The 24,711-nt window shown below is 51.2% G+C and overlaps 1 protein-coding gene across 2 annotated transcripts in view; it reads left to right on the plus strand.

The window, feature by feature from the left end:
• The window catches only part of EPHB1 (EPH receptor B1), a 77,343-nt gene that overhangs the window by 22,248 nt on the left and 30,384 nt on the right, over positions 1 to 24,711 (plus strand). For both annotated transcript variants that reach the window (XR_008438555.1, XM_053986011.1), the window contains exons 2-3: positions 2,827 to 2,891; positions 5,840 to 6,521. Coding sequence is in view for 1 of the 2 variants with exons in the window: in XM_053986011.1 (XP_053841986.1) it covers positions 2,827 to 2,891; positions 5,840 to 6,521 (747 nt within the window). In the remaining variant the exon portion in view is untranslated. The remainder of the gene's footprint in view (positions 1 to 2,826; positions 2,892 to 5,839; positions 6,522 to 24,711) is intronic.

Consider the following 24,711-nt stretch of genomic DNA (forward strand, 5'->3'; position numbering starts at 1 on the left):
GTCCACATGATCAGTCTTTCTCTTCTTTTGGGTCAGTGGTTTCTTGGGTCAGTGGTCTGTGACTCGTTGGTCATGACCTGCCCCTGCCAGAATTACCTTTTACCCAGCTGGGGCTGATTTCAGCACAGTCGCTGGGTTGGCTTCATCAGTTTCTTCCTGATTTTGGGGGGTCTGTTGAATGTCCTTGTGGCCTCCAAGTTCTGCATTGGGTGTGCCCACTCTCGGTGGCACATCACACACATCCTTCTTCCCAAGCATTGTCAACCTCCCCTAGGACTGAGATCACTGAAACATGTGGAGCCCCAGACCTTAACAAGGCAATTCTACTGAAAAGGATTTTTCTTCCCAAAACCTGGGCATCACTTAGAGCTTGTGAGCCACTGTTTCACAGATTGAATCTCCTTTCTTGTTGATTGGGCTTGAAACTTATGAAGATCAAACATTAAGGAACGTCCTTTCTTAAGAAATTTTTGCATATTCCACATTTTGCATCACAAGCTCTGCATCTGTGGTGGAAGCTTCTTGAATGTGACTTCCCTGGTCACAGGCCACAGAATCACCCAGGGACTCCAGAAACATCCAAAGTGAAAGCTTCTCTGCGGTTTCTTTCCATTTATTCATTTATTGTTAATTAATTTCTCTATTTACTTAGTTATTTTGAGGTCTTCCTCAGCGTTGCTGCTGCGCCTTCCTGCTTTCCTTCCAGAATGTGGAGCCTTTGGGGAGGAACTCAGGAGGAGGGAAGGGGTGAGACTTTGGGAGGGATCCTGGTGAGTATCATCTCGGAGCAGAGCTGGTCCTCGCGTGCTGCCGTCCCGCAGGCGGCTGTGCTTTATCAAAAGTACATTCCTCTCTCCAAGCCTGGGGAAGGAAGCTGTGAGCGTGTGGGACAGGAAGGGACATGATGGAGTGAAAAGCCTTTCTGAATAAACCTTTGGAACAAGTGCCCTTCCTGTAGTGGAGCCTGTCCTTATGTATCACAGAGGGTGGATGAGCCAGCTTGGTTCCCAGCCTGGCCATGATGCCCGTGTTTCCCTGTTCTGTGCTGCCTCAGTTTCCCCTGTGTGGCACAAGGACGTCTTGTTTGCTTTGGGGGAGAACACCAAGTGTTTTAGGGGCTCTCAGATCATGCCTTGCCATGCAGCCGACTGGCAAGGGGCACTGGGAGATGTTTGCATGGCCTGTGGCTTCCACCTCCACACCCATTTATGCCTGTACACATCTTCCTGCTCATTTGGAGGGCTGTTGCAAGGATTAATGGCTGTTTAATTAGGGGCTGGGCTGTTTGGAAGGGAAGGAAGGCGTGGAGGTGGTGGGAAGGTGAGGGGTGGTGAGAACAGAAACTTGCTGAGATCTGCAGCACAAGCCCCTGGCCCAATTTTGACAAGTGCCTGGAATGATAGAACAAGGGGGAATGGCTTTCCACTGCCAGAGGGCAGCGTTAGATGGGATGTTAGAAATCCTTCCCTGTTAGGGTGGTGAGGCCCTGGCATAGCTTCCCAGAGAAGCTGTGGCTGCCCCTGGATCCCTGGAAATGTCCAAGGCCAGGTTGGACGGCGCTTGGGATAGTGGAAGGTGTCTCTGCCCATGGCAAGGGGTGGAACTGGGTGAGCTTTAATACTCTTTCCAACCCAAATCATTCCTGGATTCCATAATTCAAGGCTGGAGAGGAATTGCAGTTGGGATACTTCATTTTTAGCTGCCTTCTGCCAAATGGAAAATGACCAAAATTCTAAAGTGACGTGTGACAGCGTGAAGGTCACCACGCTTTTCTGTTTCCCAAGTGGAGCAGGAGTGAAACATCTCCTCTCCGAGGGCACTGTGAGCAGGAACAGCCTGGCTCCGTGCAAAGCAGGGGGGCTGTGGGCTTTGAACACTCCTGGCAATGCCACTGCAGCATCCTGAGACCTGTTTGAGGTGCAGAAGCTTTGCCAGCTCCCAGTGCTTTTCACTCCATGCCTGGCGATTGCCTTGCTCCCCTGCCCTGAGGCCATGCTCAGCCCTGGGAGGGGTTTTGGGAGCGTTTATCACTCGTGTCAGGGTGGGGAGTTCCTGGTCACGCTTCTCCAGCTTCGCATCCTGGAGCGGCCGGCAAAGGGAGGGGTTGGAAGATTAATTGGAGCCTTGTTTCCCGCTTGTGATTGCTGGAGCAGCCGTGGAGAGATTAAAAGCAGCAGCCCGGCGGCAGCACAGATTCCTGGGCTGATTTTTATTTCCTGACCTTTATTTCTCTGGTTGCACCTCTTTTCCTGGCACTGCTGTGAGTACCTGGGACCATGCAGGAAAGGGGAGGGATTGGGGATGCGCAGCTCTGCCAGTTGCCAGCGGCACATCTCCTGTTTGGTCGGGATGCAGGAATTGAGGCAATTAGTCTGCATGTCTGCTTGCTGCAAACAAATAAATAAAACCTGGAGGGTTTTCCCCATCTGTTTCTTTATGGTGTTGCTCTCGCAATTACTCTTGTTGTGTTTTGTTGTTTTGTTTTATTTTTTCCGTCTAAAAGTAGGGAATGATGTGACTCGGTGAAATACATCATCTTTTTTGTGTTGGTGATAGTATTTTTCTTTCCTGGGCAGGGAAGGGTCAGAGCTGGCAGTGTGAGCTGGGTTCAGGCCATGGCTCCTTGCAAAGAGTCTTGTCCTGCACCGTTTGCTCCAGAGCAAAACTGCCTTCAGTCCATTAGGGCACCTGCTGTTTATTCCTGAGCTCTCCAAGGGTCAGGTGCATGCTCTGGGAAAGCTACTGAGTGTTTTCCCACGTCTCTGTGCTCACAAAGTAATGGAAAATTTAGGGAATAATTACTTTCCTTTTCTCCTGTTTCCTCAGAAACTTTGATGGATACGCGGACGGCAACAGCCGAGCTGGGCTGGACCGCCAACCCACCTTCAGGGGTAAGTTCCACTTGTCCAGCTGACCCTTATGTGATCTAGGAGAGGTCCATGCTTTTAACCCCACTATTTATAGGGGTAAAACGCTGTTGGGAAGCCAGAGGAGTCACAGTGGGAGCAGCAGTGCCCCATAGGGCTGGTGTGGAGTGCCAGGGCATCGCTGTCCAGCTGAGCCAGGCTGAGCATCCTTCCCCAAGCCAGTCCTGGGACTTGGTGAAGATGGAGCTTATCTCCATCTCCTTGCTTTCTCTTTCCCTTCCTGTCCTCCTTCCTCTTGAAGGGTTCAGCCCCATCACTGCTCTCCATCCCCCTGCTCGTGCCTTCCCTCTCCCTGTGCCAAAAGGTTTATAATTAGGAAACATTAGCAGGCTCCAAACAGCTTTCATACCTGGAACATCATCCATAATTGCACTCGGCAGTGCTCTTCCTTGGCTATTAATGTCACTTTTATGAAGTAATGAGGAACCAAACACCCTGAGGCACTTAAAACATCTTTTTTATATAATACGAGCCTTTGAGGAATGGAAGCATAAAATAACCTGACTCACATTCTCCTGGCAGAAAAAGTGAGAGATGGAGCTGCGGGTGGGAGGGGATGTGAGCTGATGGATGGGCACCACGGTGGGACCGGCAGGCAGGGAGCAGCAGCAGGGCCCATCCCTGGGGACTCCAGGATGTGACACCAGAGGGGAGAGGATGCCAGGCTGAGTGGGTGTCACTGGCTTGGCCAAGTCTTCAAAAGAAATTATTTTGCACACTATCACCAAAGCTGGGCCACACCTGCAGCAGGCATGAAATCCACTCCAGACGTGTCAGAGCCCCTTGAATTGGGGTATTTTGCTACTGAATTGCTTTGGAAAAATTCTGGGCCCAGATAAATTGCTGGAAAAATGCAGGAGGGGCACGTGCAGGTGATGGAGACAGGATATAAATAGCTGCCTGCAGCTGCTGTCACTGAAAGCCTGTGTGAGGCAGGCGGGGAGCTTGTGTTGTAAGGCATGGTGGTCTCACCCTCTGCAGAGCAGCTCTGTAAAGCCCCTCCCCAGCCCCAGCCCTGCATCCCACTGTGTGCATCCCTCCCAGCCCTCTGTGCCACCCTGCAGCCATCCAATTCTCACTCCTCTGAGAGTTCCTGGGGAGGCTTCTGCTTTGCAGGAGTGTGTATTAAATCTTCCACAAAGTATTTAAAATGCCAAATCTTTTATCTAAAATCACAGAATCACTGAGTCCTTTGTGTTGGAAAAACCCTCTCACACCATCAAGTCCAACCATTAACCCAGCACTGCCAAGGCCACCACTGACCATGTTCCCAAGTGCCACAAAAGCTGTATGGACAGCTTTTACATTGCTCTAGAAATGGGGACTCCACCACTGCTCTGGTGCTAAGGCAGTGCCAGGATCTGGCCCTGGACTCTACTGAGGGTTTTCCAAGGGCATTTCATGTTATTCCTAAATGCAGGGAACCTTGAAGTGCAGTGGAGTTTGTTGACAGGTTTAGGCTGGGTTTTGAGGCTCTGAGGTTTTTGAGGATGAAGAGGAGGATTCCTGCAGTGAAGACAGTGGAGCCATGGGGCTGGTGTTAATGCTGGAGGAGAGCTCGTTGTCTGGCCTTAATTGGAGGCAGGGCTGTAATGCAAAGCCCAGGTGGCAACAGCAAACAATGGCAACCCCCTTGGTCAGGGAGGATTGTACAGCTCCTGCTCTGAAAAGGTGCCTGGTAATGAAGGGGCACTGAATCCCCCTGCCTTGTGCACAGGGGAGGAGAGAGGGGGTTTTGCAGTGCTTTCCTGGCATGGGATGAGAAGGAAGAACACTGGGCTGGATGAGGGAGGCTTTGTTCCTGGTTTGGTAACCATGGCTTAACAACAGTGTGCAACCTTGAATTCTGGTCTTGGCTTAAGTGTAGCAGAGCTGAGTAGGTGGGCCTGGGAGTGAATGTTCTGTTGCATTTGTTGGCAGCGTGAGGAGGACCCTGCTTTGAAAACAAAACAAAAACCTGTGCTTTGTTACATCAAGGCTGTGGTTCACAGGAGGGAAGCTTGGGCAAAAGTTGAGAAATGTGGTTGTTCAATGGAAGAGGGAAAAAATCTGTGAGGTTTCAGGGTTGTTTGTGGTGCATCAGCTTGTCAGGACTCAGTGTGACAGGGCAGGGTGGCATCACCCGTTGTGCCCTGTGTAAACACAGGCGTGAACGCTGCTGCAGCATTGCTCCTGGAAATTATCCCTGATACTGAGGGAGCTGCTTAAAGATTGCCATATGAATAATGCTGTTATGAGGAGACTGTAAACATGGATTAGTTAAAATGAATGGATTATGAGGTTGTAAATCTGTCTGTAGGACTCTAATGCCATCATAGACTATTCACAGTTTGCTGCTGTCCCTTAATTGAAATTGTAGCCTGGATTATATTAATGCCCTTCTATAAATCGAATTGCAAATCTATATTTCCTCTCTCCACAGCAGTAATGTTTTATTTAGTTGGTTTTCTTTGCCGGGGGAAATGATCCCCTTGTGCCGGGAGCTTGGGGTCAGGCTCACTCTCCAGCCCACGTTCTGGCTCGGGCTTTAATGAAGCTGTAGTCTCATGTGCTGCCTTCCCTCCTGCCTCCAGATGCCTGGGCCATCTTTCTTCCCATTTTTACATCCTCTCAGGGCAGATAAGGCAGTTGCCCATGTGGAAAAGACATTTTAACGTCAATTGAGAGCAATGGGGAGAGGCATGGAGGGGTAAGAGGATGGGGATTTCTTCTGGTCCTGGCCTGGTTGGTGTTTCTGCATGTGCATCACATTGTGTGCCCATAACCACATTCCTCATCCCCTTTGGGATTGTCCTCCCAGCCCTGCCCTGGAGCTTTGGGATTGTCCTCCCAGCCCTGCCCTGTGCAGGGTGAGCGGCCACTGCTGTTCCCTCTTCCTCCTTCTCACCACTTCTCCCTGCTCCTTTCTGCAGTGGGAAGAAGTCAGTGGCTACGACGAGAACCTCAACACCATCCGTACGTACCAGGTGTGCAACGTCTTCGAGCCCAACCAGAACAACTGGCTCCTCACCACCTTCATCAACCGGCGCGGGGCTCACCGCATCTACACCGAGATGCGCTTCACTGTGCGGGACTGCAGCAGCCTCCCCAACGTCCCCGGCTCCTGCAAGGAGACCTTCAACCTCTACTACTACGAGACGGACTCTGTCATTGCCACCAAGAAGTCTGCCTTCTGGACAGAGGCACCCTACCTCAAAGTGGACACCATCGCTGCTGACGAGAGCTTCTCCCAGGTGGACTTTGGGGGCCGGCTGATGAAGGTGAACACGGAAGTGAGAAGTTTCGGGCCTCTGACCCGCAACGGCTTTTACCTGGCTTTCCAGGACTACGGGGCTTGCATGTCTCTGCTGTCTGTCAGGGTCTTCTTCAAGAAGTGCCCCAGCGTGGTGCAGAACTTCGCCATCTTCCCGGAGACGATGACGGGCGCGGAGAGCACCTCTCTGGTGACGGCGCGCGGCACCTGCATCCCCAACGCCGAGGAGGTGGACGTGCCCATCAAGCTGTACTGCAATGGCGACGGCGAGTGGATGGTGCCCATCGGCCGCTGCACCTGCAAGGCTGGCTACGAGCCCGAGAACAACGTGGCTTGCAAAGGTAAGGTTGGCTTTGGGCAACAGGCCCTTTGTGTTTGTTTTAGATCAAAATGTTTGTCCCCAAACAGACCGTTTTGTGCAGTAGGCAGTACTTCCCCTGATATGATTATGCTCCAGGGAGCAGGCAGGAATCTGGGAGCAGTGGTCGGCCTGTGGTTTCTCGGTGTGCTCTGGTCAGTGGCCAGGCCTGGTGAGCAGTGTGGCAGTGCTGGTGCCGCTGCCACCCTGCTGGAAGTCACCTCTGTGATGTGGTGCCTTCAAAGTGCTGCATTTGCTGGACAGACTCTTTCATCTGCCTCCTTATTTCCCTGGCAGAGCTGGGCAGCTGCCATCAGGCCTGGCTGCTCTGGGGCTGCTCTGATTCTCTGTGTTAATTGGAATTGTTGTGCTGGTTTTTGGGTTCCCCAGCCACGCTGCCAGCGTGCTGCTGCCTGCTGGAGTCCTGCAGTGTGAGGTTATAAATATGGAAACACTGCTCACTGCTTTTCGTCTCCTTTTGCCCTTGTGGTGAATATTTCCCAAATACCATTGGAGTGGTTTTTTTTTTTTTTTCTATTGGCTGCCCTTTCCTTCTCTTCTCCCTAATTAAGGTCTTGGTTTTGCATGTTGCTTGGAAGGAGGGGACAGGAGAGGGCTTTTTACTCACCATGTTTTATCAGCTCCAAATAGCTTCTAGAAGGTCAAGGAAGGGTTGTGTTCCAAGGAAGGGTTCCTGACAAGGAAGGGTTGGGAAGAAGGAGAACGTCAACATGCTAAGGGCTGGTTTGGCAGGTTGTGACGGGAAGAGGTCCAACTTGGATCTCTTTTGATGCAGGTAGGGGAATGTGTGTATCACTAGGCTTGGCTGTGATGCTCCTTGGGAAGTCCCTCAAGGTGTTTCTTCTCCACCTGTAACTCTGGATATGTGGAAATAGCAAAGCTGGGATTCAGGCTGTGGAGAAGCTTGTTTGATGGTTTGCTCTAAACCTGGGAACTTGTGAAGGTTTTCACCACCCAAAGCCTCATTCCTACCTGGCCAAGGTGGGTGTGGTGACACCTTCCTGTGCCAGGGCTCTGACAACCAGGAAACCTCCAGAATCCTTTCTCAAACAGCATGGCTGGGGGATTCCTGTGAGTTTTGTGGTTGAGCTTTAGGATGGTTTTGTTCCCACCAGGAGATTCCTGTGAGGAGCCGAAGTGCTCAGTCAGAGGGAGGGCTCTCTGCAAACTGAGTGCTTCTGGCGAGACATTCCTCTGCTATTGAACCAACACACAGAAAGCACACATGGTTATATGGCAAAATGACATTTCTCATCATGGGAAAACAAATACTAATTTTAGCTAAACACTAGAATTGGGAAGTAATGTCATTTTGCCAGAAATGGAGGAAAACAGTGACAATGTAAAACCATGGGTTTTGGTGTGTTGACCTTTCTGCCAGCTGGAGGATGGTGGGGTCTTGAGTGCTCCTGACCCCTGGGAGGACCATGATGCGCCTTCTGAGTGCTTGAGGAAGGGCAGAGGATTGACAACAGCATGACAAGAAGCACGGGAACAAACCTGCCAAGGGTGGGTGTTAGACCCATCCCCATGGCTTTTCTTATTTCCTTTCCTTGTGCAAACTCCACCAGGGTTGTGAAGTGTTCATGCCATCAAAGCCACACCAAGCAGACCCCAGGAAACTGGGAATTTGTTGGGTTTTCTGTGCCCTGGTGCCTGTCTCCAGCTGTGCTCCCACTCCTCAGCACCGATCTCCAAGGAGAAACTGCTGAGCTCCTGGTGAGCATTTTGCCTTTGCATGGGGAACGTGCTTTGTATTCAGAGTCTTTGAGGCGAAGATTAAGGGATCCTGGCAGCTCCAAGGAGTAGGAATATCCTTTATAGATTGACTGGCAGCATGTAGGATCCTGAAAGGCACCAGAATATGCTGTGGGTGCAGGGCGAGCAGGTGTTAAATGGCACCAAGCACGTCTGTGATGACAGGAATGTGCTGTTTGATGATTCCATGGGTGCTGGTAAGATGCTGTCTGTGGAGGAGAGCTCCAAGTATTTTCCAGTTCCCATGTCAGGAGGACAGAGAAAAGGCTGGGATTGAATGACACCTATGTGTCTGAAAGCCCTGCTCAATGCTGCTGAGGAACCCAAATCCTAAATATCCCTCATCTCCTGGAATTTCACTAAAACCCCTCCTAAAAGCTTGATGCAGGGTTAACATCTTGAATTTTGGAAAATTAACTGCGTTTGAATAAAAATCTGACCTTGGGTTGGACTCTGGCTCTGTGGTAGTTCATTGGCCATTAAGCTCCTCCTTGTATCCACAAGGGCCTTGGAGCTGGCAAGGGAGGACCCAAGCCCACTGCTGCCCTTCATGAAGGTTGGTGGGCAGGAGGTGGCACATTGCAAAGTTTAGAAATAAAAATTCCTTGTTTTTCTGTTTGACTTTGTTTTCTCAGAAGGGGTTGTATTCCTCTGCCTGGTGTGCCTGGCAGGGAAGCTGCCAGGGTTGTGCCCTGGCTCCTGGGAAGCACATACTCCTGACATCTGCTCCAAGCCTTCATCAGCCTGAGATGCGACACTTAATGAGCTTGTGGGAATTGTCACCAAGGAAAAAAAAAAAAAAAAAACCAAAAAAAGAAAATCCCTCAGTATTTGAAGGCAGAAGAAATAGGCTTAATTCCTGCATGGTGGGGAAAAAGATAGGGTTGGATGGTTTAGCTCCCCCAGCTCCGTCTCATCCTCGCTCCCCTGGGAAGGAGGCTGTGTCTATCATGGGACCATTAGGCTGGAGTGGGTTTGGGCTGACAGTGGAGCTTGGGCCTCTCAGGGATTCATTAATCCCGGCTTTTAGCGGCACTTACGGCTCGAGGGAGGCACAGGCACAACGTCATCTTTGTTGGGGGTACTCAGAGCCCTGAGGAGATTATCCTCTTGTTTTGGGGTCAGAGGGATGGGGGGCTGCTGCCACCACTGCGCCAGGGTGGGCGTGGGAGACAGGGGAATTGTCTTTGTGGATCAGCCCCGTTATTTGTTCCCATCCCAGGCTGGTTTGGCACAGACTCCCTGGCACAGCTCTCAGCTGTGTGCCAAAACCCAGTGGACTGCCCAGCCCATCCTCATGGACACCCTGTGCCCGTGGGGGTGGTGGGGCAGTGTGAGATGGAGGCTCTGCCTGAATCCCAAATGAATCATTCATTTGGTGTGTGAGAGAGCCCACGCTCTCCTCGGGCTGATATTAAATCCATTTGTCTTGCTCTGCCCCGTCCCTCAGCCCTGCTTTATGGCTTCCTTGTGTGGTCAAGGGGCAATGCATCACGGTGCTGGGGAGGAGGTGCCAGCGGGATCACTGGGATGTCGGGGAAACCTTGGATGAGCAGGCTGGGTGGATTTCGCTTTTTCTCCCCAAGGAAGATTGTTAAACCCTTTCTCTCCTGGTGTTTGAAACCTGATGATGGCAAAGGAACCCCTCACTAGAATGTTGGCTGTTGTGTCTCTTGGCTTTCATCCCTTTTGAGTTTGAGGACTGGGTGCTGTGTTTCTGTCTGCTGGAATCGTGCTGGCTTTATCTCTGACCTTCCCAGTGCTGGGCAGTAACTCGGGTGCACGGAGAAGGAAAAAGTCTGGGACTGAACTAGCTTTGTGCAGAATTTCTATGTTGTATTTATAAACTCAGGAAGAAGGGGTGAGAGAGCACTCCTGCTGCTTCCCGGCCTTGTCTCACTTTCAGTGTTCCCCTCCTGGCAAATTCCTGTGCTGGCGGGTTCAGGAGCCTCCAATCTGCCGCTGCTGGCCTGTCTGCTCCAGCAGCTGGAATTCTGACCTGGCGGGGGGAAAAATCAAAATAAACCCCACAAAACAAGAGCAAAGCTGGGCTGAACTGCCTGCAATGCAAAGGCTGCTCATCAAGCAGCTTTGCTTCCAGGCATCCCTGGCTTTCCACACAGCAGCTGCTCCCCATCCCATCTCCAGCCAGGTCCCCCATCCTTCCTCACCTGCTGACCGATGTGCTGGGCTCTGCCCGGCCTTTGCCAAAGCTCTGCGTGGGTTTATCCTGATCTCCTTCATCCCTTTGATTTCTCTGTCTCCTTGCCGTGTTTGTCCTTCCCTTCTGCCTTTTGTGTGGAGGAATGAATCGGGGAGAGGAGCAGCGGGAGGGGCAGGACCGACCTTGAGTGTTGAGGAGTGAGCAGCTCCATGCTGGTTCCCCTGTTATCCTCCCCTCCTGCCGAGCAGCCCTGGTGATAATTATTGATTCCCTCTACTTATCCATCACAGAAGATTGGAAACAATGTGATTTATAAACTGATTTTTTTTAAATAATTGTGAGCATTTTGCAATTAGTAGTAGAATAATTTGCTATCACTTAAAACAAGGGAATTGTCAAATTTTCCCAATGAAATTATTGCTTGTATTGAGAACTGGGAATTTTTGGTCTCTGGCTGTGCCCTTGCCTGCCTTTTCCCTGCTCCATGGTCCAGTCTGTTGCCCCTGCACCATTTTGGGGCACCCAGGAGAGGTTTTCTTTGGTGATGAAGGTGATGTTGGTTTTGTCCCATGGGTGAATGGCAGCAAGGCAGGTCATGGGGATACAAGACCCTGCTCCCCGTGCCTTTAGCTGTATCTATCCCATCCCAGTGTGCTGCAGCTCCATGCCCAGCTGCCTCGACGCCTGGGGTGGGGTGAGCACACCAGGCATTGGCAGTAGCTGCAGAAAAGGCTTTTTTTAGCTTTTAAGCATGGCTTAATTTTTTATTTTTTCTCCAGTCTGCTGGTCTGTGCACTTGCCCGTGGCTGGAAATCATCTTCTTTCCAGCCTCTGTGCTGACCTCTCTCCTCCCCACCACTCCAGCATCTCATTCCAGCTCATTCCAGGCCTACAAATGATGGGTTTTTTTAGGTTTTATCTTCTAAAACAGGAGGGGAAAAACAAAGAGGTAAAAAGAAAGTGCTTGCCCTGCCCTTCTCTCCTTCCACCTGCCCTTGGATTTGGTTTAGCAGGGCACAGGATGGGGCCAGCAGCATCCCAGAATGGGCCAGGTAGAACAAGGGCTGGGGACAAAAAATAAATATTTGGGCTTAAAAACCATCAGCACTTCCTGAAGCTCTTTACTGGGGACCAAGTTTAGGTGAACCAGTTTGTTCCCAAACCTTTCCAAAGCTGTGGACAAACAGGTGATGCACACTGGGGTCTCTGCCTGGCAGCTGGCAGAAAGGAGTGTCTGCCAGTGATGCTCATGATGATTTAAGTTTCCCTGTGGGTTGGAATTGGGACTTCAAGCTTTCCTCCTGCCCAGCATCCCACAGCTGGGCAAAGTCAGCACTCGGGGGCTGTGGATCTCCTCCTCCCCGTGCATTGCTGTGCCTCTGCTCCATGGGGCTTGGGCACCTGTACACACTATCCCACTAGCCTTCCCAAAAGCTGCTTTTAGACCCAAATCAGAGCAGCTGGGGCACTTTCCAACCTGAACAGCAGCAAAGATGTCCAGGGGGTGTTTTTTATATCAGGCTTAGCTGAGCCACAAACCTCTGACTGCTCAAAATGGGCCATTTTTTCCTTTTTTTTTTTTTTTTCCTTCCCTTTTGTTTTTGTTTTTTTTTTGGCACAATATCAAGTTTCCTGCCCCTCTCCCATCCTGCATCAGCCCAAGCCGCTCTCCCTGCTCGGGCTGTGCTGGAAAGTGGCAGCTCTGCCTGCTCCTGCCGAATCGGGAGGGAGGGAGGGATGCTCCCCTTTTGTTGGAGGGGCTTTGCCTTTGCCTGGAAGCGATCTCCCGGCTTCCACCACTGGGTGGAACAGGCAGCCCAGTTTTACCACGGCCACACTGTGGAGGAGAAAGAGTGGAATCACACACAAAAAAAAAAAAAAAAAAAAAGAAAGGAGACAGAAAAAGAAAAAAAGTGTGATTTTTCCTAAATTATGCCTTAGTGAAGGCATCCATTAACCTCTGTAATAATTTTGCAAGGAAAATGTCCAGAAAACCTTGTTAACTTTTTTTCTAATGAGTGTGATGGGTTTTAATGAAACTCTTAATTAGACATTATTAGCCCAAATGTGCCTCTGATGGATTCAGGCCCTTTTCCTTCCCCCAGCACAGGGATGGGGAGGATCCATGAGTCCTGGCTGCTGTCACAGAGGAAGCTTGGGCACCACAGCCACCACTCCCTGTCCCTGTCCTCAAATCATCCCTGTGACCCAGACCCGTCCAAGGAGAAAAAAGGGAGAAACACAGAAAACACCCCAGACAAGGTGTGAGTGAGGGCCAAGTGAGCATTGCAGGGTTGGGATTCCTAAGCTGGACTGTTGCAGCAGTGACCTCAGAGGGATTAGGGATTAGCTTCCATGTATGGCTTTATTTTCCCATTTATCAAATTTCCCACTTATAAATCGTTCCATGGGCCATTTATGTCTTTTTTCTTCCCTACCATGAGAACTTCTGAGTGTTTATAACATTGATTCCAGCCTTAAAACAGGAAGAAAAATCCTCCTTTGATTTTTCCACTCACCTAAGGGTCTTTCCTTGTGACTGTTTGCAAATGGAGGCATAAAACTGCATCCAAACCCTTGTTCTGTTAATGATCCATTTAGGAAACTTCCTGTGCCAGCTGAAGAGCCTGGGGAAATTAATTTTTTGGGGAATTTTGGGGTGCAGAGCTCCATTCGTGCATATTCATGAGCATCCCTGCGGCAGTGGGCTGTGAAACCCCCCCCTCTTTCCCAGCCTTCTCCACTCACCCAGCCCAGGAGACCTGGCTCTCACCCTGCTGCCAGCACGTCGGGGGCCTTTGCTGTCCAGCAGGAGCAGGGATTGTTCTCCTGGACAATGGGAGAGCTGCAAGGAAGCGCCAGATCCGGCCCATGTCCGGCACCCGCATTGTTTCACCCTTGTTTGCAAATAGCCAGCACCTGGCAAACCCAGTGACTCAGCCAGGGACTTTTAAAGCCTTTCTATAACTTTTTCCTTTTTTTTTTTTTTTTTTTTTTTGTTGGGTTGTTGAGGTTTTTTTTGTTTTTGTTTTTTTTTTTTACAGTCACGAGAAAACTCCTTTGGGAATGGCTCGTCTTGCTGCGGTTTGCTTGCCAAGGGGTGGGAATCTCACCCATGTTTGGGGCTGTGCTGCACCCTACAGCCCATGGCGCCAGTGTAGGATAACAGTAATAACTTAAAACATGAAAAAAAGGAGTTTTTTACCCTGGCTGGGGAAGGGGCTGGAGCACCAGGAGCAGCTGAGGGAGCTGGGAAAGGGGCTCAGCCTGGAGAAAAGGAGGCTCAGGGGGAACCTTCTGGCTCTGCACAACTCCTGACAGGAGGGGACAGCTGGGGGGATTGGGCTCTGCTCCCAGGGAACAGGGGCAGGACAAGGGGAAATGGCCTCAAGAGGTTTAGATTGGGAATTAGGGAAAATTTCTTCCCCAAAAGGGCTGCCAAGCCCTGAAACAGGCTGCCCAGGGAAGTGAAGGAATAACTATCTCTGGAAATGTTTGAAAAGTGTGTAGATGTGGCACTTGGGGACATGGTTTAGTGGTGGCCTTGGCAGTGCTGGGTTAATGTTTGGAGTCAGTGACCTTGGAGGGCTTTTCCAACCTAATGATTCTGTGATTCTATAATAATAACAATAATAATATAATGGATTTTCCCCCCTCAAGCCATGAGATAACTCATCACCACTCCCCTGTACAAGGCATCATTTGGAAGCTGAGTTGGGCTGCAGTTGGGCTTTGTGTGGGGAAACAGCCCTTCACTGATGATGTTTTAGTAAGTGAGAGACCCAGAGTGGTGAAAAATCCATGGCCCAGGTGGAACGAGTTGCCCTGCTTTCCCCTGGCTGTCTAAGGAGGCTTGTGTGGGTTGGATTTGCCAGCTGGGACGCTGCTGGAAGGATGGAGCCCGCTGGGATGAGGGAAAAGTAATCAGTGCAGATAGCGAGGTTTTAATTTGCTCCCCTCTCCGATCCCACCGTGCGCTCGGATGGTGACAAATGGAGCGGTGCCGTGGGTGTCAGCTCCGAGTGTGGCACAAGTGGTCATTTGTCACACCCGGCGCCTCAGATGGCAGAGGATGCGTGGAGAGAGGAGCGGGGCGATTAAATCAAAGCGGCGCTCGCGTCGCAAACAGGCCCTTGGAGGAGCCATGGGAAAACCCATCCGTCTTCAGCCAGGGCAGCACTCACGGCCAGGGAGCCTCTGTGCCTTCGCTGTGGGAGCATCAAACCAGAGCTGTGGGCACCCCAAATTAACTTCTGCACCCACCCCAGGGGGAATTGCTGTTTCCCCACCCTAGGCTCCAGCAGCAGCCACGAAAATGTCATTAATGGCATGGAGGGAGCTTCATCGCTTTGTTTTTGTGTTCAGCCCAGGACTCATCTGCTTGTGTCATCCTTATTGTATGCAATGGATTTGAGGCAGGAGAGCTGTGGTACAAGCTGCTCACCTTGGTGCTCTCAGTGTGGCTGCATCCTGCCTGAGCATGGCTGGGCTCCCAGCAGCACCATCCCTGTGAGCAGGGAGCAATTCCTGGGATAATGCTGTCCTTGTCTTGTCTCATCCCTTCCCTCCCTGGGGCCTCTCTGGGATGATGCTCTGGTAGGTGCAGGAAGAGCTCTGCTGTAGGCACACAGTTTGTGGTGAGTGGGAGTGGGGCTGAGCCTCATCCCCAGTGGGTCCAGCTGTGAGAAGCAGTGAGCAGCACTGACAGCAATGAGCCATGGGGTGCCCAGGGGCACTGACCAACCTCCAAAGGGAACAGAGGGCACACAGGGGCACTGCATGAACATGAGGGGATAAAAAGTTAGGCTAAAGAGCAAGATGGGGAGATGCTTGCAGCCTTCTGAAGTGGTAAGGCGTTGCTGTGTATGGATTGAAGCTTTCTGAAATTTTATAGCCATACTCTGTGTGCCTGTCTCAACTGCAACACTGCCATCTCCTTGCTGTTCTGGGGGAGAGTTGTGGGGCAGAGAACTGTGTGCCAAGCTGAAGGTAGAGAGCTTCAGCCTCAGGTCTGGTCTCTGGACTTTGCTGCCTAAAAGTTGTCTGTAAAAGCAGGGTCATCCTGGAAAATTATATACAGGGAGAATTATGAATTGAATTTCTATCCTGGCTCAAGCAGCTTTGCTGGGTCTGCAGCCCAGAGAGGAAATTGCCCTTGAGGAGAGACACGATATTGACTTGCACTTTTATGTTTTATTTTGTACTTTACTGTAGTATGTATTGCATCCAGGCTCAACAGCTCGGCCCTGGCGCTGGACGTAGCTTTGGTAGGGGTTGGTGCACACTGGCATTTGTCCCAACCATGGTGCAGAGGGACCTGGTCACCCTCGTCACAAGCAGGGATTACTTTGATGTTTATGGGTTTTGCACTGATACAAAACAGAGCATTTGAAATGGTTGTGGGCATGGCAGAGAGGTTCTCTGGGTGTTTCCAGGGACTGTCATTCTCTGGCTAAATCTTCTGGTTCTGCCATGGATGTCTGTTTCAGCACACCAGGCAAGCAAGGGTGGCAGTGCTGGAGGGGGGGGGGGTGACAGGAGAGACCTGGGATTATCACAGATCTCCTGCCTCACATCGGATCTGCTCCTGAGCTCTTAATCATGTGTTATTATTGAAGACAACTTATTCTTAGAGAGCCCAAGGTGCAAATTATATTTCACAGCTAAGAAAAGCTTCCAGAGCTGCCTATGTACAGTAAATCCCTGCAATCTCAGGTGGCTTTGACTTATGTGTAGCAGATGTTGAGGATGGAGGAGACCACTCCTTTGTGCCTGCTTGTTGCTATCACCAGCATAGACACAGGTGGAAATTTAGGTAGGGGGAAGCTGTCTGGGCTCAGAGGTGGGGTCAGTGAGTGTTCTTCCACCCTGCAGCTCTGGACATCTGTCCTGTCCCCAGTGGTGGCACCAAAATGGACAGTGCCAGAGTGTTCACACTGCTTGCAGGAGGTCCTTTTCTGTCCAGGAGCTCTAGAGCAGGTTGCCTGCCCTCCCCACTGTGGCATAGGGATGACCCAGTGTGGGAATCATGGAAGCATAGAATAGTTGGGCTGGAAGGGCTTTTTAAAGGTGCCACCCTTGTTGGTGCCTTGTGTCCTCTCTGCAGCTGGGTAGGAAGGTGCCTTTCCTCCCAGGAATAGTAATTATGGCTTGTTATGCTATAAATACCCATTGGGAAGCTCTCTTAATTGTTTTTCTAATTGATTTCTTGCATGGTGCTCTTGGGCTGGATGAGGAATGTGCCTTGATTGGGGCATCCTCCCATGGCAAATCTATTCCCGGGTGTGGTCAGCCAAACCACAGCCCCCCAGGGCTCACCTCCACCAGGGTGGCAATGTCCTGCTCCATGTTGGGACATCTCAGCCACCCCAGTGTGACCCCAGGCACGATGTCCTGCAGTGCTGTGGCGGGACACAGGGAAGCTGTGTGTCCCCATGTCCTTGCCCGTGCCAGCAGTGCCAGTCTGGCCCTGTGGCTGAAACTCTCCCCAGCTCTGTCCTGGGGTGACTCTTCCTTCATGGTGTCAGCACTAATGAGGAAGCACTTCAGACGTAATTAATGAGCACTTGATGTTCTCTAGATCGAGGGGACACTGTGTGGCGTGAGCTGGAGAAGGAGGAAGAGGTGCTTAATTAGTTTCTGTTAGGGATGGGAGATGTTTGCTTCCCAGCCAGGAGGGGACTGTGCCTTGGGGAGCCCAGTGGCAATGCCACCCCAATTTTCCAGTCAGAAGAGGGGCTGGGATTACGGAGTGACATCAGTGGTTCCCAAAATCCCTAGTTGTAAAGAAAAGATGCATTTTTTTTAGGGGGCTTGTAACCACTTGTTAGCCCCTGCCAGCAGCTCTGTACCTGGGGGAAGAGCTTCTCCCGGAGATCCTCCAGGAATTTTTGTGCCCTTTCACTTCCCTGTTGATGAGGTGGCTCGATAGCTCATGCAGGTGTTGAGGGGTGAGCAAAATATCCTGGGTTAGGTGGCACATGGGAGTATTGCCTCTTCCAGTCTGTGTCTGGCAACTCTGGAGTTTCACATTGCTGCAGTTTGTGAAGGAAAAAAATATTTCTTCATGGAGCCTGATGCCTGGAGTGGGAGTAGAGCATCTCTGGGGGTTGTGATTTTGGGACATAAGTCCTGGCCTGAAAATCAGTCCTCCATTTTTTTACCCCAGACTCATTGTGAGGTTCACTGTGGATGACAGATGGTGGTGAGGCACTGGCCTTGGATGTTTCCAGGGATGAGGAAGCCACAGCTTCTCTGGGCAACCTGTGCCAGGGCCTCACCACCCAAGAATTTCTTTCCAATATCCAATCTAACCTTGCCCTCTGTCCATGTAAAGCTGTTCTCCTTTGTCCTGTCACTCCAGGCCTGTGGAGCCCCTTTAGGCACTGGAAGCTCCTGCTTGCAGGTATGGCAGAGGGAAGAGCCTGTGTCAGGCTGCAGCTGCTAAATCTGTTTTTAAAGAAGAATATGAGGAGGTTAAATAGCATCAAATCCTTGATGACAACTTCATCCCCCTTTCATTTGTTAACTCAGAATAATGAGCTGGGGCAGTGAGGATGGTGAGGGGCTGCCTGTGCCTGGTAGTGCCATGGCCATGTGTCTGCTGCTCGCTGTGCTGTGAACCTCCCTGTGTATGTGTGTGACTTGTATGGAGTTTGATTAATTTATTCAGTTTGATCACTCAAAGTGGCTGGTTTATGGCAAGGAAGTGGAGCTGTGGTCAGGGAGCTGTGCCATGGGACTGGGCAGTGAGCCTGGAGCCAAGTGGAAACTAAAACAGAACAAAACCTGAGTGGGGAACAGTGATTTGGGAAAGTGACCATGACAACTGCTGGGTTTTTCCCCCCCTTTGGCTGTTCTGGAGAGCAAAGTGGGCTCCCTGCTCCGTGGCAAGCTGGCAGCCCCATGGCACCGTCTGCCCAGGGCGTGCCTGCTCTTCTCTTCCCATCCATCTGGGACAGATTTTCTCTTCAGACCTTCAAAATCCTCTGAACCGTGAAAAACAGAGAGAGTGAAGCCCAGAGTGGTGATTAAATGGGTGAGCATGGACCTGTTGGGAAGCTGCAGGCAGTGAGCAGCCAGGCCTGTGGGAGCCTGAACCAGCTGCTTCCATGCCCTGCTTGAGGCTTAAACTCCTTGTTTAGGGCCATGATGTCACCTAAACAGCTGGTGTTGAAGCTCCTTTGCATCCAGAGATCCTTAATTTTTCCAAGTAAGCCTTTCTGGAGGAAAATTGTTTCTGGTGAGCATGGACTGCATTTTGCTTCCAGTGAAGCACGTGGGGCTTACTCTGGTGAGCATTTCAGTCTGTGAGCACCTCGCTCCATCAACCAGGTATTTGCTCCTCCGGGCCCGGGGTGGGTTTCTGGGAGAGGTGAACAGGGATGCATCCAGTCCTCTTGCCTCTAATATGCCTTGTGCAGCTTCCTACCCCGCAAGCACCTTTGAAATCCTGCCCTGCTCCAATTCATTTCTCATCCACGAGAAGAAAAGCAGAAAAAAAACCCCGAGACAGGTAAAACCACATTGAATTTTACTTCCCTCCATGAATAAACCATGGCAGGCCGGCTCTGACTTTAATTTACATGTGTCCCAAGGCGGATCTAAGCTGTTCCTCCCGAGGTGCAGGGCTGGTTTAATTAAGCGGCTGCGTCATGCGGAGCAGGGAGAAGACAGAGCCCGTGCCTGCAGGATGCCAGCCCGATGCTGGGGAGCTCATGTTTATCTCATGAGTTTATCTCATGAGTTTCTGCCTGTACAGTGCTGAAAGAAGGGAACACAATGAGGCGGGTGCTGTTTGTAATTCAGATGGCCCCGGGGCAGGAGCATCTCCGGGCGAGCCAAAATTTGTGTGTTCGGCTACAAAATGGTGAAGTTTGTACCAAAATGAGGTTTTGGGATAAGGATCTGGGGACAAGGCTCTGCTGGGCTGTCCTGTCCCCATGTGCTGTGGTTTCTGGCATGGCATGGGGTCCTGTGCTGAGCTCCCTCCTTGGGAGCAGGAGGATACTTCAGGGCTGGAATGCTTGAACTTCCCTGTTCCTCCACCCGGGTCGTGCTCTGCTCCCTGTGCTGAGGCCTGGATGCTGGGATTTGGTGGCTGATGGGGTGTTTAAGTGCTGAGTCTCCTTTCTTGGCATGGTTGGGAAGGTGGAATGCAGGTACCCTCCCAGCTCTCCTGGCTCAGCATTGCTCCCAGTATGGCAAGCTCTCAGGATTAATTTGTGGATGCCTGGCAGAGGGTGGCATGGCAGAGCACCCCCTGGCACTGCTGGCTGCCTGCTGGGCTCCCCGTGGCTGTGCCAGGCTGAGATGTTCCTGGAGAAGCACTTGGCTTAATATGAAAGGCAATCAGATCATTATAAAGTAGGTATGGGGGCAAAATCTTCACAGAACAACCTGCCAGCCCCCTCCCCAACAGAGAGGCAGGAGGGAAGGGATGGCAGGAGAGCACCATGTAGGGGTGCAATTAAACCTCTGGCACCACGTGCCTGCTCCCTGCTTGGATGTGTGCAGGGAGGATAATGAGAGAGATGAAAGCAGGGTGGGAGAGCAGCGCTCCTGCCATGCTTTGAAGGTGGGAGGTGACAGCCCCTGCCTGTGGGTGACAACCTGCCCAATTCTGTTGTTTTTCCCCCCAACCTGCTGCCTGTGTCATCATCATATCAAATGCATGGACTGGGTGGCAGCCCGGGGTCTGCGTGTGTCCCCAGGGAGCATGGTGTCAGCAGTGCCCCTGCACTGCCCCGGGGGGCAAGCGGGAGCCCTGGGAAGCTGTGCCAAGTGGCTGCCCCTGTAGTCACAGCATCCTCTCGATGACACTTCGCTGTAGCACACGATTTCGTGTGGGTGTTTATTTGCCTGGATGGTGTCTCTCAGCTGACAGCGTCTGGGAGGGTGTCCTAGCCAGCATCTCGGCCACTCAGGGTGACAGCAGGATGGCAAGGAGAGCATTTTAAAACACCCATCTCTGGGGCTAACCAGTTTGAAGGCTGAAAAACTGATTTTCTTTTTCTTATTTTATTTTTTAAATGTAATTAAAGATAGATTCTGTGTTGGTGGTGTCTACAAAATGCACAAGGGGTTTCTAGAAAACATCTCCTCCCTTTTTTTGGGGGGGGGGGCTCATAAAAAAATTATGAGCCTTGTGCACAAGGTGTTGGGCTGAGGCGACAGTATTTTTTGTTAAGATAAATTATTGTTTGCAGAAAGTGGGGCCTTGAATCTCTTTCTGGCAGGCTGCAAATGCAATGAGCCACAGTTTCTCCTTTTTTCCTGACCTGTTCTGTCCTCAATCCCTACTGCCCGTCTTCCAGGGGTGCTGCTGGTGCTTCCACATCTCTTTTTAGAGCAAGGCTGGATCATCCAGGCTCTTTAGTGCCTTTGCACCTGACAGTGCTCTCCACACCTTCAGCTTGCTTGAGGGCATAATCTCATGCAGCACTGCTGCTTCTGAGGCAGCTTTTCATCACCTGCTGTGCCAGAGCGCCACAGGTGTGCTTAAAGACACTGGGATTGCCCTGGAAAAGCGCTGGACCCAAAAGGGAACCCCACCCAAGCGTGAATTTAGGGATACCTGGAAAATGGGGTTAGCGCTGCCACAGGAGGGACAGAGGGGCATGGGATGGATGAAGCACTGCTGACTTGGTTTGCTGGGTGCTGGTGAGGGTTGGGGCAGGTCAGGGCTCTCTGAATCGCTGCTGAATCTGTAATTCCTTGAAGAAGCTGCTATTTTAAAATCCAGGAAGGAAAAATGCCACTCTGCATCCCCAGAGAGTTTTAGAGCAAGTTAATGTAGAGGCAATGTCTCCTTTCTTTCTTCCTTTCTTCTTTTTTTTTTTTTTCTCTTTTGACTTAAGCTTCCCTGAGAGAGTAATTAAAAAGTGCAAGTTCCAGGTGCTGAGAGGATTTACTTTGAAAGTGAAACGCTTGGATACCCCCATGCTTGAATATCCCCACACTTGCACCATTTCCACAGAGGCTGTGATGGTGGCTTGCCTCGGGCAGGAGCAGGGATGGATGAGCCGAGAGATCCTGCTTATCCCTGGCTCTTTCTAGGACTCCTGCCCCCTGGAATACTGTGATGCAGGATACAGGGGAGCGTTAAGCAGTAAAAAGCCCTCAGAGTGCTGCTGTGTGCCACGAGTGCTTCCATAATCCATCCTGCTGCTGGGCACTGCCCAGGCTCCCCAGGGAATGGGCACAGCCCCGAGGCTGCCAGAGCTCCAGGAGAGTTTGGACAATGCTGTCAGGGATGCACAGGGTGGGATTGTTCTGGTGTCTGTGCAGGGCCAGGAGCTGGATTGATGATCCTTGGGGATCCCTTCCAACTCAGCATATTTTGTAGTTCTGTGATTCCTGGTTTTGGCATTCTCAGATTCTGTTGGTTCTGTGATTCCGTTATTTTCAGATTCTGAGGTTCTGTGAGTCCATTATTTTCAGATTCTGTCATTCTGCAATTCTGTTATTCTCAGTTTCTGTGGTTCCATGATTCTGTTATTTTCAGATTCTGAGGTTCTGTGATTCCCAGATTCTGTGATTCTGGGAGCTGCAGATGGAGGTGGCAGTGGGGACAGAGCTTTGTGGTGCCATGACTGAGTGTTTGCCTTGTGTGAGAGGTGTAACACATCCCTCCTCTGAGCCTTTGAGGGGGGGATAGGAGAGGTTCAGCTCTGGCTGGGAGTCCCAGTTGTATCCAGCCCTGTGGCCATGTCCTTACAATCACCCCTTGGACGTGACGGTAACTTGCAGCTATTTTCCCCCAAACTTCCACTGATGACATCTCGCTGCAAGAAGCCTGAGTTTCACCAGCCCCTCAATGATGTTCTTTCCCACCCCCAGACATGTCAGCCCTGGCAAAGGAGTCCTGCTGGCAAACTGACACTGGGATGTGCAGCATTCCTAGTGTGCAGGCAGGATGATGGATCCGTGGGCAGCTTTGGATTGTGGGGGGGTTAAGTGCTGAGCATCCTCCCTGCTGAGCAGCACGGAGGAGTTCTGTGCCTCAGCATTTACCAACACACCCCTGGTGCCTAAATGTGATGAAATGGATAGTTAAGCACATCATTAATCTTATCCAGCCCCCATAATCAACAATCAATTAATTCTCCTCCGGGCTGAAGAGATGCGGGTTGTGCCATAGCCTGGGCACTGGCAGAAAGAGTCCCTTCCCACAGGGAAAGCTGAGGCAGAGCCTCATCCTGCACTTGTCTGACACACTATCATGGGTGCAGGCCTTGCCAGCTCTGAGGAGCTCTTGGAGCAGCCCTTAAATTAGGGCAAATGTTGCACTGGCCATTAGTGGGGTGATTTATTGCTCCCTCCTGGGCTCAAGTCTTCCATCTGAGCCTTGCACTTGGACTGTAGGTTTGCCACGTGAAGGATTATGGATCCCACCATGGCATTGTAGGGCCCTGGGGCTTTGTGCTGTGGTTTTGGTATGAGGTTCATGGCTCAGCTCCCCCAGAAAGAGGGGACACACGGGCAGCAGCCAGAGGGGAGTGCTGCACCCATGGCATATTTGGGAGGGAGGAGAAGGCATCCACCTCCCCGAAACTGTGTGAGGCTTTAGGCAAGCACAGTGTAATTACAGGAGAGAAAAGCTAATTGGTAATAATAGCAATTAAGAGCCACGTGCCTGCAGATTACAGGAATTTGTGGATAAGCGAAGTGATAACGGAAACTGGTGGACACTGGGGTGCAGGGTGCCATGTTCAGGTGTTTTGACAAAGCATCACTCGGATTAATTGTAATTAAACATTAACAAACCTCTTCAACCAACCCACCAACATGCCCTCAAGCTTAAAACTGAGGCTTGCTCATAGCACTGCAATCCTCTCATCATCCTCCTTCCCTCCTCCATCCTCTTCCATCAAAATACAGGCGGCTGTTCCCTGGTTCCACTGCCCTCCCCTTCCTGCTCCTCTAAAGAATCTGGCATGTTTCAGGTGTGTTCTGACACATCCTCCAGCTCCAGAGCCCACTGGTCCCCCTTTGCATGTCTCATGGATGCTCCCCCTTCCTGTGGGAGCACAAGGCTGCTGGGACACGGTGGAGAGACAGTGGTGGGAAGGGAGAGGTGAGGAGCTGGGGATGCACTCAAAGCCTTGGTGTCCATTTGTGGTTTTGTCTCCTGCCCTGTGTGTCTGTGTAACTCTGTGCCTCCTTGTGCTGTTATGGGAGTAGGGCTGTGTGTGTATTGGGGAAGGGTCTGCATCCCTCTGCCTTCTGCTGTGGAGCATCCTGGAGGTCTCCTCAAACCCTCTGGACTGCATGGTGACCCCGTGTGTCTCACTGCCCACCACATGAGGTGCTGGATTATGGCCCCGAGTCTTCCTTAACATGCCACATGCATGGGATGGCTGTGGTGGGATGTGGAGGACTCCTTTGATGGGGAAAAGGAAGGGCAGCAGGAGATGGTGGCTGGTTCCTTTGGAATGTCACATCCCCACCCAGCTGTCAGGGCCACTGGAAAGAGACAGTTCATTGCAGCCAGTTGTGTGCCTCAGGCTGGGTGTGGGGGGGGTGGAAATCTTCTGAATAATAAAATTGTAAAATATTGTTTTGATTTATTCTTTTCTATCATCTGTTAATATCTGGGAAGGCTGTGTGAGCAGGAGGCCTTCATGAGTTTTGAATGACAGGTTAAAGGGCTCCAATAAAGATTAGATGGTCCACTATCTCCCAAGGAAATTGCATCAAAGTGGTTACTCCTGCTTGCTCCTATTAATTTCCTCTTCATGGCTGCTAGGAGATGCCTCATATCCTGATGCAGCAGACAGGGGCTAAGAGGCACTTTCCATTATCTCAATCATCGCCGTGTTTATGAGACACGTCGGGTGTTTCTCTGCAGAGCTGTGCCTTGGGGGGGATGGCACCACAGGGGCAGGGTTGGGAGCCAGACAGGGCTGGGACCACCCTGGTGTGAGGCCAGGAACAGTCTCTCCTGCGCTGGATGGAAGTCTGTTCTTTTGGGTGCACGTGCCAAACTACAGATATTCCCTTCTGCAGCCTTTGGTTCCGTCAGATTTTGTTGGATGTCAGGGATGGATGAGCATCCATTCATCAGTGCCCATTGCTGAAGATGGGTGGGGTGGGGCAGAGATGAGGGACCCCATCCCTGTCATTCCATCCTCGCCCTCTCTCCACAGAGCAGCGAGATGGTTGATTAATGAAACCTCCCCTGTGGCTGATTAAACCCTCACTGTAACTGGAACATCTTCTCCGTTAT

This window comes from Vidua macroura, chromosome 10 (assembly GCF_024509145.1).
Source record: "Vidua macroura isolate BioBank_ID:100142 chromosome 10, ASM2450914v1, whole genome shotgun sequence".
Lineage (NCBI taxonomy): Eukaryota > Metazoa > Chordata > Aves > Passeriformes > Viduidae > Vidua > Vidua macroura.